General features: G+C 43.9%; 1 protein-coding gene across 1 annotated transcript in view; it reads right to left on the bottom strand.

Moving 5' to 3' along the window:
• The window catches only part of DGKQ (diacylglycerol kinase theta), a 101,755-nt gene extending 86,284 nt beyond the window's left edge, over window positions 1-15,471 (bottom strand). Inside the window, exon 1 of the mRNA XM_050912826.1 lies at window positions 15,255-15,471. Within this exon, the coding sequence (XP_050768783.1) occupies window positions 15,255-15,471 (217 nt within the window). The remainder of the gene's footprint in view (window positions 1-15,254) is intronic.
• Window positions 15,472-15,738: the final 267 nt, after the last annotated feature.

Below are 15,738 nucleotides of genomic sequence, written 5' to 3' on the forward strand. Positions count from 1 at the left end.
TGCCATAAATAAATGTTTAACCAATCATTTGGTGTCATTTCACCTTAATTTAGCCCAAGGGTATTCCGAATATCGGCCATCCCAGAGGGTGTTGTCCACGACGGTCCTTTCTGGGACCCGACATATGGCCTGACTGAATACAGGCTTCAATGAAACTAATTGGCTGGATGGTCACATCCAGAGGGTGGTGGTCAACAGCACAATGTCAGGATGGAGATCAGTGACAAGTGGTGTCCCTCAGGGGTCCGTATTGGGACCCTGTTTAATATCTTCATCAATGACATAGACAGTGGGATCAAGTGCACCCTCAGCAAGTCTGCAGATGACACCAACCTGAGTGGTGCATTGACACGCCTGAGGGAAGGGATGCCATCCAGAGGGACCTGGACAAGCTCAAGAAGTGGGCCCGTGTGAACTTCATGAGGTTCAACAAGGCCGAGTGCAAGGTCTTGCACCTGGGTCGGGGCAACCCCTGGTATCAACACAGGCCGGGGGATGAAGGGATTGGGAGCAGCCCTGTAGAGAAGGACTTGGGGGTACTGGTGGATGAAAAGCTGGACATGAGCCAACAATGTGCGCTTGCAGCCCACGAAGTCAACCATATCCCAGGCTGCATCAAAAGACGTGTGGCCAGCAGGTCAAGGGAGGTGATTCTGCCCCTCTACTCTGCTCTGGTGAGACCCCACCTGCAGTACTGCGTCCAGCTCTGGAGTCCTCAGCACAGGAAAGGCATGGACCTGTTGGAGTGGGTCAGAGGAGGGCCACAAAAACGATCAGAGGGCTGGAACACCTCTCCTATGAGGAAAGGCTGAGAGAGCTGGGGTTGTTCAGCCTGGAGAAGAGAAGGCTCCAGGGAGATCTTATTGCGGCCTTTCAAAGAGGGCTTCTAAGAAAGATGGGGACAAACTTTTCACCAGGGCCTGTTGTGATAGGACAAGGGGTAATGGTTTTAAACTAAAAGATCATAGATTTAGACTAGATATAAGGAAGAAATTTTTTACAATGAGGGCAGTGAAACACTGGAACAGGTTGCCCAGAGAGGTGGTAGATGCCCCATCCCTGGAAACATTCAAGGTCAGGCTGGACGGGGCTCTGAGCAACCTGATCTAGTTGAAGATGTCCCTGCTCATTGCGGGGGTGGGCTGGACTAGCTGACCTTTAAAGGTCCCTTCCAACCCAAACTATTCTAGGATTCTATTCTATGAAATTGTGCCAGTTTTGACTGGGATAGAGTTAATTTTCTTCACAGTAGCTAGTCTGGGGCTATGTTTTGGATTTGTGCTGAAAAGAGTGTTGATAATACAGGGGTGTTTTAGTTACTGCTGAGCAGTGCTTACACAGAGTCAAGGTCTCTTCTGCTCCTCACACCACCCCACCAGCGAGTAGGCTGGGGGTGCACAAGAAGTTGGGAAGGGGACACAGCTGGGACAGCTGACCCCAACTGACCAAAGGGATATTCCGTACCATAGGAAGTCATGCTCAGCATACAAAGCTGGGGAAAGAAGAAGGAAGGGGGGAACGTTCGGAGTGATGGCATTTGTCTTCCCAAGTAAGCGTTATGTGTGATGGAGCCCTGCTTTCCTGGAGATGGCTGAACACCTGCCTGCTGATGGGAAGTAGTGAATGAATTCCTTGTTTTGCTTTGCTTGCGTGTGTAGCTTTTGCTTTCCCTATTAAACTGTCTTGATCTCAACCCATGAGTTTTCTCACTTTTGCTCTTCTGATTCTCTCCTCCATCCCACCAGGGGGGAGCGAGCAAGCGGCTGCGCGGTGCTTAGTTGCCAGGTGGGGTTAAACCACGACAGAAAAATCTATGAGAAAGGCCAGTTCTGCGTCGACTTTACCTTCTCCCTCTTGAAAGACAGCTGGATCAGACTTCCCACCTGTGAAATGAAGGGGGGCACAGAATTTCAAGCGTGTGATTTTAGCACAGAACAGGTCCCTGACATTAAGAGCTTTTTCTTCTTCAGACAGATGGAAGATGGCTAGTGCCAAACTCACATTCAGATTCAGAAAGAACCAACACCTCTTTTCTTGAGGATTAGGCCAAAGACAGGACAGTGCCTTGGGACAAGGCACTGCTTCACTGATGGAAAACCGGAAATCTCCAAGAGGGCTACAACATCAGGAGAGAGCTCAGCAACTCACCTCCTGACAGTTCCTCAAAAAAGATCCTCCAGAGGAAGAGGCATCCCACTCACAACGTGGAGTTGCACGGGGAGCCTGGAGGGACACAGTTTTTGCCCTCTGTCCACTGAATTCGTCTTTCCACTGCATAGTAATGCACTACTGGGAAGTTGCACCCACCACCCAACAGCCACAGACCATTGGGATGGGTGCAACTCTCCTTCCAGCGAGGAGGAATCACAAGCTCACAATCTTAGGGTGCTAGCAGTGATACTCACTGTTGCTGAAGACAGGGATCCTGAAAAGAAATCGTCTCTGACCCACAGAAATCTGTCTATCTGAGGGCAAACAATTAAGCACTCTAGTGGCTCTTTTGTACAGGCTAGAGGATGAAGATTGCCCATACAAACCAGATGCCAGACCATGTAACACAGCCATGGCTTTTTGACATGTCTTCTGGACTGCAGCCTTTACACAGCTAGAAAGGGTCAAGCCAGCTTGAAGTCTGACAGAAAAACCTCTGATCACTCTCACTGCACCTGCAGTGAAAGGCTATAGCTCCTAACACCCTTGAAGGGAGAAGAGAGGTCTTCCAGTGACACCCAACTCAAAATTTCAGCAAGATGCCACGAGGGTAAGAAGAAAATCAAGTACCAGATACCAGTACAGACAAGCCTCTTGAAGACCATCGGTCTCTTCCTCTGGCTCTGTCTTAAGCTGGAGCCTCTTTTGTTTTCTGCTGCAGAGTGGCCATACGATCAACTGAACCATATATAAAAAACAGTGGCTAGAGCAGAGAGGTGCCAGCTCTGCAGCAAGTGTAAGTGAAATGGGACAGCAGGGGCAGATAAACGTGTAATGGTTAAAAGCAGGAGAGTGACAAGGAAGACCCAGCCGGACAACAGAACCACCTACTGTAGGACATGCACACCAGTGTCGTGAATGCTGAAGACATGGTACTTAACTCCCTGCAGCTGTTGTCTGCAACAGCTTCTCCAATTCACTGCTTTCAGGGTGATGCTTTACAAAGAGAAACTTTGTCAATTGTTTATCAGCACTCTCCAGCTGACTCACAGCTACTGGTCAAAACAAAGAGCTATAGCTTACAGTATTCAGAACAGAGTAACACAACAAAAGCCACAAGGCAGTCTGACCCAGCCCTCAATTTTAAGGAAAATCCACTAAAAAAATTTGACATTTACTGCAAGCGTCCTTATAACTAAAACTTCGTCATGCTTAGGGAACCTACATAAACCCTGCAGGTTCCCAGCCCTCACACACATGGCCTCCTGCATCACTATCACTGGTTGCCCAGTACAGCACATAAAACTTCACACATCACAATGTCAATGTGCTACTTCAATAACTAGTTTCTGAAAATCCAGGTGGACAACACAGATGTCTTCTATAAAAATCAGTCCTGGTAACACTTCTGCAATTTTAGACATACTCAAGCCAAAATGCCTCCCCACTTATAAAAGGGAAATAACAGTAGCACATCTTCAGCTTTGAAAAAGAAGAATTTGAGTTACACTTAAATAAACAAGACGGATCACACAAGCATTTAATGCACGGTAGGACTTCATAAGCCACGATGGCATTTTGGCAGAAAACTGTGATGTTGACACAGTTGCCTGGAATTCTTCACAATACTCAAAGATTTGGAGACATTCTCAACACTACACCATTCAGAGCAGCCGTAACGTAGTCCTGCAGCTATGGGGTGTATCACCAGGTGCACACAATGTGCACCGCACAAGCATCCCATGCACACAGAGCCTCAATGAGTTTGCTCAGTGCTCTGGAGGGGGGGGGAAACCCATGAATTCCCTCCAAAACACACATAAGCCTTCAAATGGACCAAAGAAGGAGATACAGGCAGCATTTTACGTAAACCCAGCCTCCTCCACTCAATGATGTAACCAGCAAGCAAGAGGGCTGCAATCCCTAGGAGGTGCACTTCCTTCCATCTTGCCTCTTAAAAACTGAACATACAACATAAAAATGTAATAAAAAATCCTGAAGAGACTAGAATAAAAACCACTGCTAATTTTAGCTACAATAGCACCCACCTATCTCCACAGCACAGTTATAATTTTAAAAGAAATGCTGAGTACAATTAAAATGTAGGCCAAATAATTAATATCTGTAACCCCAAGATAAGTGTTCTTCCTCTTTTAACTTGGGTAATCTCAGCATTATCCAGGGCATCTCAACACTTCCCATCACCACAAAACAAGTGAAGGAAAAAACCCAAACAAAACCACCCCAGTCACCATGGCAACCTCTACCTCTCATTATTATAGGGCTTCACTTCCAAGCTGCATCAAATAGAAGTGTACAAAACTATAGGATTTGAGTGAAAAACAGAGCTGGAATAAAGAGAGGAAATAAAAGGCAAAAAGCAAAGAAACAGGGTCCTATGCCAGCTGGGTAAGTACATTCAGTATTTTCTTCAATGTGGTTGCTATGAGGGTATTGACATTGTCAGGAAACTAAAGGCAAATGATTCACACAGTGGTGAATCAGACGAAAATAAAACACTCACAAGGCACTATTTCCAGAAAGGCTAGCAAACTGAAGGTGCTAATCTCTGTGCTACTTTTTTTTTTGAATCACCATTCTTAATTTTGTTATAAATTTCAAGCATTTAAAAAAGATTCCTGTTAAGAAAGAGTGAGGATTTCAATTCTACCACCTAGGCTTGAGTCATTGATGAGACTCAGGACTACACTTATCTTGAATTTAAGGAACAGTCTCTTTCACACGAATAAGATTATATATAATTCATAGAAGCTGAGCGTTTACATCTATCTGGAGAACAGAAGCCTGCAGTGTCAAGTTATATACACCACTTATGAGTACACCTGAGGTGCAATAGCTCTGTTCACAAAACAGTAAAATTCAAAATCTACCCCTGAGAAAGTATAAATCGTTCCTAAAGAGGAACCAAATGATCTCAAGGTATGTTTATTTTGGTTTGTTGTTGTTTGGTGTGGGTTTTTTTAGTCGATCAGACTGGCAGGGCAAGTTATTGCAGCACTTGCTCTTAATTTATTACGTAACATAATCAGCTATTAATTTATATACATGAATTACCAACGCATGCTGAAAGGTTCTTAAGGCTTCCCATGACACTGTATTTAGAAAAAAAGTTACACTGAGCGAAAGTACTGAGTAAGTATAATATATCTCCATTATCTTTCCAGACTTGGAAAAAGGAAGGTGAGGAGGATTTTTTTTTTTTTTTAAATAATCTATTTGTTCCTCCCAAAGAAAAAATGCGTGAATGAAAAATACAATAGCTTCAAGAAATCTCAAGGCACTCGCCAGACAGGAGCTTTTCTGGAGCAAAGAGACTATAAGAGCAACAGAGTAAGAGAGGTCAAAACCAGAACGGACACGACAATACTTAGCTGTTTTGAAGGGTATTTTTAACATTACAGTATTTTTACCTCCTACTTTGGCCTATTTCTGCAAAAGGATTTGGCTGGGGAGGTCTGATAATCCCAGCTGCTGTTGGGAATATGTGGCACTGGTTAACTTCTCTTCTTCACAAGAGAAACTACAGGCATGTAAGTCAATGGCACAGAAACCAAAACAAGAATCTTTTCACTTGTTTTGTTTTTAAGGTTACATCTCTTCTTTCACACCTCCTCATTTTGGGTCACATGCTTGGTTTCTCACTCAGCATCTTCTATTTGCAGAGTTAAGTCTCCCCAGCATCCAGAGAGAGGGTTGGAGCATCAAACATAACTGCAAGCACCATTTTCCTCAAGTTTCAACCCCTTCTAGGATAAAGGGGTTGTGATTACTTTTTGGAAGGGCTGCTATTACCACCAATGACAACTCTCCAGCAGTGAGCGCAGACACACTGCTCACAGCTCATGTGCACATCTGCCAGGCACAACTGTCCCAGTGCGGTACTATGCCACCAGCATATCCAACGGCATCTGTGGCCACCCAGAATTTGTGCATCAACTTGCAGAAGTGTCTTGAGAGTTTTAAATTCTCTTAATATTTTTGAATATCCAAGAAGTTTGAAATCAGATTTTCTAGTCCTCTGCATCAACACTGTTTTGAGAAGAGGTTTAACGTGAAAAAGCAGTTTTTCCTAGGTCATGCTACTCAGCCCACACTTTTGTTCCAAGTCTAAAGGCTTCCCTCTGTAGCAGATACATTCCAGGATTGCTGGTCCTAATCAGTTTCCCATGCAAATTTGTATGTGTGATGATTTACACTATGTCATCCTAACTAGATTCTGAAGAAAATCTTTCATCTCACAAAAGGCATTTTTTATTCTGAAAGAGAGCATCCACAGTCTCAAACAGGACTAGCCTTTTCACTTTATGTTCAGATCCTTTCCTCATGTCCTCTCCATGCTTAGAGGAATCTTAGCAATTTCCTTGTATTCTTCTGCCTTCTTTTGAAGCTCCCAACCACGCAATGATTTCAGCACTGAGGAAGTATTTTTGTTTGAAATACTTAAGGAACTGGTTAGTGGAGTACTCCTACGCTCACTGGTTAACAAGGTGTACCCGTTCTTATCTCCACATGCTGTAGAGAAAGTACTGCAGAAAAAGGACAGACTCATTTCCTGAATTACGTCATAACAAACCAAGACATTGAAATGTGACACATTCTGCTGAGGAGAAAGAAATGCAATGAGGAACAGAGATTTTTTTTTTGCTACATATTCTTGCACTTAAACTGGAAGCCCTATTTCCTAGCCACTGTAATCTAATGCTACCCTGCAGAACAACACACTGCTCCTATTTTAACACCTGAAGTTCAAATCATTCAGTTTCTCCCAAGCACATCTGTTTAGCAAAGTATTTGGAATGTCTCTAGCACTCTTCTGTATGTAAAACCTCCAGGGATGGATTAAATTGTGGTCAAATACAGTAATTTTTATTCTCACTATTAGTTGCTTTAGATCTTAAGCAACGTTATTTTTACATAGCAAGTGGCATGACATTTATATCATAAAGTGGTATTTAAAAAGAAACCAAGCAGGTGAGCGATATCAGCATGTTACATTCATAATCCTAAACATACCTGCAAGTAAATCACTCATATTCAATTTTAAACAGGGAAAAAGCAACAAACATATATAAAAATGCATGTGTTCTTCACGTGTATATATATGTGAATATATATGTATGAATATATATACACACACATGCACAAACCCACATTCTTCCAGAGATAAGTGAATAAAAATATTTAAATAAAAACAGGAAGTGAAATTAGGGGTTGACTGTACTCTAGTGAATAACAAACTTCCACAAGTGAGACAACAGTAGGCAACAATATGGTTTAAAAGGAAGAATACTGTGGTGGAACATTTAGAAAAAAAGAAGTACACTTCCACTGAGTTCCTTATCACATAATGGTATACAAATGTTAGGTTTTGCTCTCTGCTTGGGAGTGTTTCCTAACAGGCTTCTCTCAAAACTGAAAGGTGCTATTAAAGAAAGCTGGGGCAGGGGGTGGGGGATGGGGGGCACGCACGGTCAATAACAGGAGGTGATCAGCACATATTATTTTATCCTTTAGAAAGGTCTATATGCTATACATACATCCTGTTCTTCCCCCACGGGAGCTGAGTCAAATTAAATACATGACTGTAACTTAGCCACCTGTTTTCAATAGATGTCGCAAAAGCAGTTTTGCCAAAGGGATTTTCCTGAGCCAGCTCAGGATGGACCTAATGAGCAACAAGTAGCCCAGAAGGAAGACAGTCTGAGCTGATGCAAGGCAGTGTTAGAAACAACTCTGGAAGAAACTAGTGACATAACCAGAAAGCAAAGGATATCCGGGGACAGCCTGATTGAAAGACAATTCAAAGCTGCCACCTGAGAAAAGAGCTCCAAAATCAGGAAAAGAACCAGGTTTCTATGGGATACTAAGCAGAAAAGCAACATCATGGACAAGTTATACACAGCATGTAATCAAAGAGGAGAAAACGGACAAGCAACAGGGACCCTGCCCAGAGAGCACCCACTGGAAACAAGGCAGCAAAATTCCTTAACCCTGGACTTGGAATTCAGAACAAGGCGGGGGAGGGGGGAAATCAACAGAAACATTCGTTACAAACTGCCAAGAGGAGAATGAAAACTAAAAACCTTGCATGTCATCCTCCATGGCGCTGTAAGCAGGAGAGCCCCCCCGTCAAGATCAGCATCCACACTTGGGTAATAAATGGCCATTGTGTGTAACACCTCCCTTGCTGTAAAGCAATTGTCAATGCAAAGTGATTGCTTAATGGTGTTATTTCACATGGAAAACCCCAGGATACTGTCTAACATTATCAGGAAAACATTGAAATAAAAGTATCATCACTACTAAAAAAAACTGCTGATGATTAAAACTGAAGGAGGACAGAATAATCACACAGATGTGCGTCGCTGAGTAAGATCCGCTATATCCCACTTTAATACAAACTTCTACATCTATAAAGAAGGAATGCACACCATCTCTAGAGAAAGGGGAGGTGTTACCAAAACGTATTGGTTCCCAAAAAGAAACCAAACCTGAACCAGGGAGAAACACACAGCTAATGCACGCAAACATCACAGAAAATAGGAACAGGCAAGTGCTTCTCCACCCATGAAGTACTGAGGTCACTTCTGATTGAAAAGCTACCCAAGTTTTAAAGAAAATGCTGTTAAATGGCTCAGTACAGCGCTTTGAAAATGTTTTATGGGGAAAGCCTTAGAGATCAATGTTCTTTGTTTATCAGAAAGAAAGAACTAGTCAGGCATTTATCTCCCACACAACTGCAAGAAAGAATAAAAGGCTTTTTAGACCCTTAGCACAGCACTGCAAGAACTATGGTCCACAGGAAACTTACCAGAGGAAGACAGCAACATTTTGTGCGAGATGAAAAGAAGCACAGGGTATTAGCCTAGAAGATGGCTGAGGAACACCTGAACATATTAAGTCTAAGCAATATTAGACGAAAGATCATCTAGAAAGGAAACCTGCAGAGCGCCAGCCGCAGCCACTCCACACCACGATGGATTGCTGAGCACCTTCCTTTATTGCTTCTGCCATTTATCACCGAGTCAGACTGAGGCAGTAACACAGATGAGATGTGAAAGTGCTGTGCAAAGCCTGGTATTGGATTACTGGCTTTAGCACTTCCTGCAGTAAGTTATTTACTACCTAATTGAGTTTCTGGGCTGAAATCTGGGATAACGCTATCAACACCAAATATAGCTTCCAGCTACAAAAGCTGTGTGCATCCTCACAAAGCTCCCTGTCCTTTCCTCTGCATCACTGATGGTGACAATGAACTTTTCCTCCAAAGCACTGTAAGAGGGAGGCGGGGAAAAGAAAAGCATAAATTCTCTTCAGTAAAAAATGGATTATCCTTCAAATCCAGACCAGTAAGTAAGTTGCATCTTTCAGTGTGTCAGTCAATACTCCAAACATTGTTCCCAACATATGTTTCAGCTTGACCAGAACTGAACTAAGTTTCTGTGTCAGGGTTTTTTTGGAGTGTGTTTTTTGGTGGGTTTTCTTCTTTTGTGACAGTCTTTGTGTTTGTTCCCAAGATGGATTTAGAGTCAGATGGCTCAATCTAAGTTTTAAATGCAGCAAAGTCACATCCACTCAACAACATCTCAACCACAAACTCACATTGCATCTCGACATCAAACATGTTATTGTGGCACGGAAAGGCCCTGCCACTGACAAGGAACCCACTAAAGAATAAAGCCAGCAAGTCTTCAAAATTCAAACTGATTGTGAGATAGAAGCAAGATTTTACTGCGGTTTTACCTTCTTGCAGCTTTTATTTTTAGTTCAAAATGCACCAAAGCAAGCCAAGCTCGTCAGAAGAAGCAAGAATTTGTTTTTCTTCTGAACTGCAAGCATTAAGATTTTCTGGGGAATCTCATACATCATTCACTTCCTCCAAAATGGAGCTGAATGAAACCAGCAGGGTCAAGGATGTTTCAGCTGCCTGTCCCAACAACAGAACTAACTAGAAAGGATGAGAGTTCAAGGGGATTGCTCCTCATCCCTTTATTCCCTGTTACTATTTCCATATCCCTACAAACTCCCTGTTGGTCTAACTCCCAGCTTTAAACTGAAACACGCCTTCCCGATCTGACTCCAATTACTTAGAACAGTCTTTAAATGGAGTAGACTCCATTCAAAACATGTCCAGAACATGCACCCCCAGACCGCTGCAGAGATGCTATCTGAACATCTCCAGGTTCTCCTACACCAACAAGGCACAACATGGCTTGCCCATGTCTGGGACATGCCTGTATGAATCACAGCAGCTTTATGGCTGTCTTGCTAAGTCAGAGATTTATGGCATAAAGATAACTCCAATTCACCGTTTACATTTTATTCTGGAAAAGCTGCAGTGTTGTCAGCCAACATCTAAATCAGATTAGGAGAAATAAGGATTTCTGCATGTTGGAATAAGTTTGCAGGTTCTGCTTAGAATACAAAGCCTAAAAACCAACCAAACAAAAAACCTCCAAAAATACAAAAACAGAAAACAAAGGATGCTATTTCCCAAAGTATTATTTGCCTTAGTGCCTTCATATCAAGACAAGCACCCTACCTGGTCAAATGACATTTCCTTTGTAGAAATAGACACAAAACATACCAAAAAGTCCCTGACAGTAGCTTCCAATGAATGTTCTAATGAAAGACATATATATATATATATATATATATATATAAAAAAAAACTAAAAATGGCTAAATAATTCTGTCAAATTTGCTAACCAACTTGCTTATTACTTAAATCCCTCACATTTTACCTTTGGCTAAAATAAACCAAATCGAGTTCACATTAAAAAGATTTATAGCACTGGAAATATTTGTAGCCCCCAAAATGTACAGATTCACAATTCTTCCTACATTTTTTTAAAGTCTTTTATGGAAAAAGAAAAAGCATTGTTGTCGTGGTTTAACCCCAGCCAGCAACTAAGCACCACACAGCCACTTGCTCACTCCTCCCCCCTCCCAGTGGGATGGAGAGGAGGATTGGGGAAAAAAAAAGTAAAACTCGTGGGTTGAGATAAGAACAGTTTAATAGGTAAAGTAACATAAAATATAATACTAAATAATAATAATAATATTATTATAATAGTAATGAAAAGGAGTATTAAAAAGAGACAAATAAAACCCAAGAAAAGACAAGTGATACACAATGCAATTGCTCACCACCCACTGACCGATGCCCAAGTAGCGATCCACCCCTCCTGGCCACCCCCCTCCCCCTCAGTTTATATACTGGGCATGACATCCTATGGTATGGAATATCCCTTTCGCTAGTTCAGGTCAGCTGCCCCGGCTCTGCTCCCTCCCAGCTTCTTGCACACCTGCTTGCTGGCAGAGCATGGGAAACTGAAAAACTCTTAACTCAAGATAAGCGCTACGTAGCAACAACTAAAACACCAGCGTGTTATCAACAGTATTCTCACATTAAATCCAAAACACAGCACTGTACCACATACTAAGAAGAAAATTAACTCTATTGCAGCCAAAACCAGGACAACTGTGAAAAGAAATGTATTTACTGGTAGCTAAAATAAATCCCAAACTCCAAATTAAAATCTCTGCTAGCTATTTTTTTAGTGTATGAAATTGGTTCCTCTGTGCACTACCAATGAAAATTCAACTCTCTCTATTTCTTATACCGACTTCATGTATTTAATATTTTTCATTTTTAAGATGCACACACACACACGGAAACCCAGTCACTTACACTGCCTCCTTGCCAAGCCTGAGGAAATTTAAACCCACTCAAAACTGAAATGACCAGGCTTTGGAAAGCAAGAGTAATATAAGAGAGTAATTGTTCATGTTACAATCCAAACATCACTTATTCTTTCACACACACACTTATCAAAGGAAGTGACAGCTACAAAGAGTAAAGTGGCAAGAAAAATAAAGTCATTTACAAAGGGTCTATGGAAAACAAACTTGCAGGGGGAGAAAAAAAAAAGAGAAAAAATAAACGACAGCTGCAAGCCTGGTTGACTGAGATTACAATAAATATGTGCACAAAAGCTTAATACAGTGACATCTTCAGACCCAACTGGACACCCAATCCACATAGGAAGACTATTGCCTTCCCTGTAAAATCTCACTTCTAAAAATACCTTGCCAATCTGGCAAGAGAGCTGCAGTTCTCCCCAGGAGTACCTCCTGTCCTGTACAAAGTGCTGACAACAGCAGTACTGGCCCTGAACTGGAGAGGGAAGCAGTATCTTACTTTAAGGTTAGATCCAGGACACTTTGTGCCTTGTATGGAGAGCATCAGAGCATCTCTTCTATGTATTTTTCAGAGTCCACAAGAAGAAAATGGAAGGACCACTTATCTTGGCCTGCACTGCCAGAAATGTGTGAAGAATTCATTATACTTTCTTGTATTTTTGCTATACAGCCATGTAAGCCACATGGGCATGTGCCAGTCTGCTGAGTAGTTGCAAAGTTTACTGAAAAACTCCATAGACCTGATCATTCACATGTAGAAGATGCCATTTTCCAAGGGTCAAAAGCGCAATCACAATTAAAATTCAAATCCAGGTCATTTAGGCCACACAACTACTCAAAATAATGATAGGCAGGAGCTTTTTTTTTTTTTCTCCTTTCTTTAACTGATGGAGTCTTATCACCAGCACGCTCAGTTCCCTTCAACGTTTGGAAACTTTCTGTTTTAATCAAGACCAGCTTCAGGGAACATGAACACAAACAGCATCAGGAGACTGAACATCTGAACCCACAGATTTGGAACAGAAACCGTTGCAAATTCACCCAGAAAAAGGCCACTCAACAGCTTCATTTTGAAGCCTGTAGCTGGTTTATCAAAAGGAGTCCAAACAACGACAGCATCAGCTCAGCTGCAATTACTCCTGCAATCCTAGTCTCTCTGGGGAAAAGAAAAAGGAGATGGCAATGATCTACCAAGTTTTTTCAGTGTACTGCAAACAATTCCTCACTAAAAGCTGGGTGGGTTATTTATTTATTTTTAATCAGCCTGGCACTCCTAGAGATCACCCTTTTATTACTTTCTAAAGAACAATGATCAAACTCCATTAGTTAAAGCAAATGTGACGAGGAGGTAATTATTAAACAGAATTTACTTCAAATATCATTCAATAAATCATACTAGCATTTATTAAATAACTTGGAAAGAATGAGCTGCCAAGCTATTCAACAAGGTACAAGGGTGTATGCATGGCTGTCAAAAGCGGCCACCACCAGCAAATGACCCATCAGGTATTTTTGAAATTTGTTGCTTAGCAGTAAGTTGTTGGAAAAGACAAACATGACACTGAGCACAGCTGGTTGAAAACAGACGAACGAACAAAAAAAATCAGTTCTTCACCCAAAGGAGACACTGACATGCCAGGTGACATTACAGGGTTTTCCCCCACACTCTAAGTAAGGAATGTTAGAGCTAACGAAGACTAAGAGTATTTTTCTCTCTCTCATTGCCCCTCACACACACAACTTGTTTGTAGTGGAGGTTTCAGATGTAGGTTTAAAAGAGATATCTTAACAGTGCAGCTTGGAAGTGCCCGATTAGCACACGGTCATTAGACAGTAGTGCTAACAATCCTTACCCAGAATTCAGCCTGAAAAGCCAAAGGGGAAAAACAATTCCAGACCACAAACTGTCAGCACAGTTTTCAAACCAGGAAAAGACCCTAAATTCAAGTTACAGCTATGCACTACCTTTATGTACGTAGTAAGTGAATGGAAAAAAAAGTGAGACATCCTGGACAAAAGCCTTTCACATTTTCTTACCTGTTAACATACCAAAGCCGCTCAAGTTCTTCAAGTAAAACTGGCACCTGAATGCCCACTTTTGTGACTCCAATAATCTGCCTTTTTTATGGCAGTGATATAATAAAAGACTATAAACAACTAGCTTTGTGTATTTTCCCAACTTAAGAAATTTTCACTCGAGTTTGGGGCTTTCTTGCTGTGAGGGTACGCAATGACTTTCTGCTATGCAGACAGAATGACGCATCTCTCAGCGAAGTTTTAAGCAAATATAAAACCATTCTTGCAAGACTTTTTTTGCACCACACAGGAACATGACTTCCACCCAACTTAATCCCACACCCTGTTCACCCACGACGACGACAAAAGGCAGGAACTATTTCAAGCACTGCAGGGTACTTGCTCTACACCCACGGCCTTGTTTGATACCACCCGAACAATGAGGCTCTTGTACAACCCAGCTCCTCCAGACGGGGTCTTGGAGATGCAACCCAAGCCGGCCAGGCAGCATACACTCAAGAAGACATCAAGGTGTTGGGTTTGGGGTTGTTTTTTTTAAAGAGCGGGACACGGAGAACCCCTCTTTTCCCTACACCACCATTTGGTTTCGCCGCATCAGAATAAGCCACGATTTCATCGCCCCCCAGGAACCTCAGCTGCTGCAGGGGCCAGCAAGGAGACCTAGCGATGCCTTCTCCCCTCCCTGGCATGAGCCCAGGTTTAAAAGGTTCAAACTCCACACAGGTCGTGGCTCCTCCACGTCATCAGACATTTCAGCAGATAAGGGCACCCCCGGGATGGACCCGCTGCGAGCCACCGACCACCCCGGCGGGCACCGAAAGGTGCCCGCCGGGGTGGTCGGTGGCTCGCAGCGGATCCATCCCGGGATGGGCAGGGGCAGTGCTGGATCATGGCAAACACCCATGTCACCACACAGGAGCAGTGCCGCAACACTGATTTTTTATTATTATTGTTAGAATTTTTATTATTATTACCAGAATTACTATTATAATTGCTGTTACAATTTATTATTATTACAATTTGTTATTAGGATTATTACTGTCAGAATTGTTATTATCGTTAGAATTATCATTAGAGTTTTTATTATCGTTATTAGAATATTATTGTTGTTATTATTATAATTTTATTAGTAGTATTTTTAGAATCTTTTAGGTTTTCCTTCCCCCCCCCCCTCTCCCCCCATCTCGCCCAGGACGCGGCGGTCGTTCCTAGCAGGTCCCGCAGGACCGACACCCGCCCGGGCCAGCACGGCGGCGCGGCGCCCGGCCTGGCCCCCCCCCCGCCCCGGCCGGCTGCCCTACCTCCCGCCGGGCCGCCCCCCGCCCTCCTCCATCCCCTTACCCTCGCACTGGTAGCCGGCCAGCCCCCAGATGAAGTCGGTGCAGTAGTGGCAGAAGGTGGGCTTGGTGAGGGTCACCCTGCGGAAGCCGTGGCCCGGCGGGATGCTCCCCCCCGCCGCCGCCGCCGCCGCCGCCACCACCGCGGCGCGGCCCCTCCCGCCCAGCACCGGGCTGGAAGCCGGGCTGCCGCCGCGCAGCGAGCGCGTCCCATCCGCCATGCCCGCTCCTCGCGGCGCGGCAGCGGCAGCGGCCGCCGCTCGCCCTCGCTTCCGCCCGAGGCGGCGGCGGCGGCGGCGGCGGCGGCGGCGGGGGGCGGGCGGGGGCGGCGCCCCGTCAGGGCCTCGCCGGGCGGCGCCGCGCTGCCGCCTGCCGGCCGCGCCCCGACCCCGCGCAGCCCGCCCTGAGGGGACGCCGGAGCCGGCCCGCCGGCTCCCCTCACGCCAGCCGCCCTCCCTGCGGGCCACCGCCACCCTGCCCCTTTCCAG

This window comes from Gymnogyps californianus, chromosome Z (genome assembly GCF_018139145.2).
Source record: "Gymnogyps californianus isolate 813 chromosome Z, ASM1813914v2, whole genome shotgun sequence".
NCBI classification, from domain to species: domain Eukaryota; kingdom Metazoa; phylum Chordata; class Aves; order Accipitriformes; family Cathartidae; genus Gymnogyps; species Gymnogyps californianus.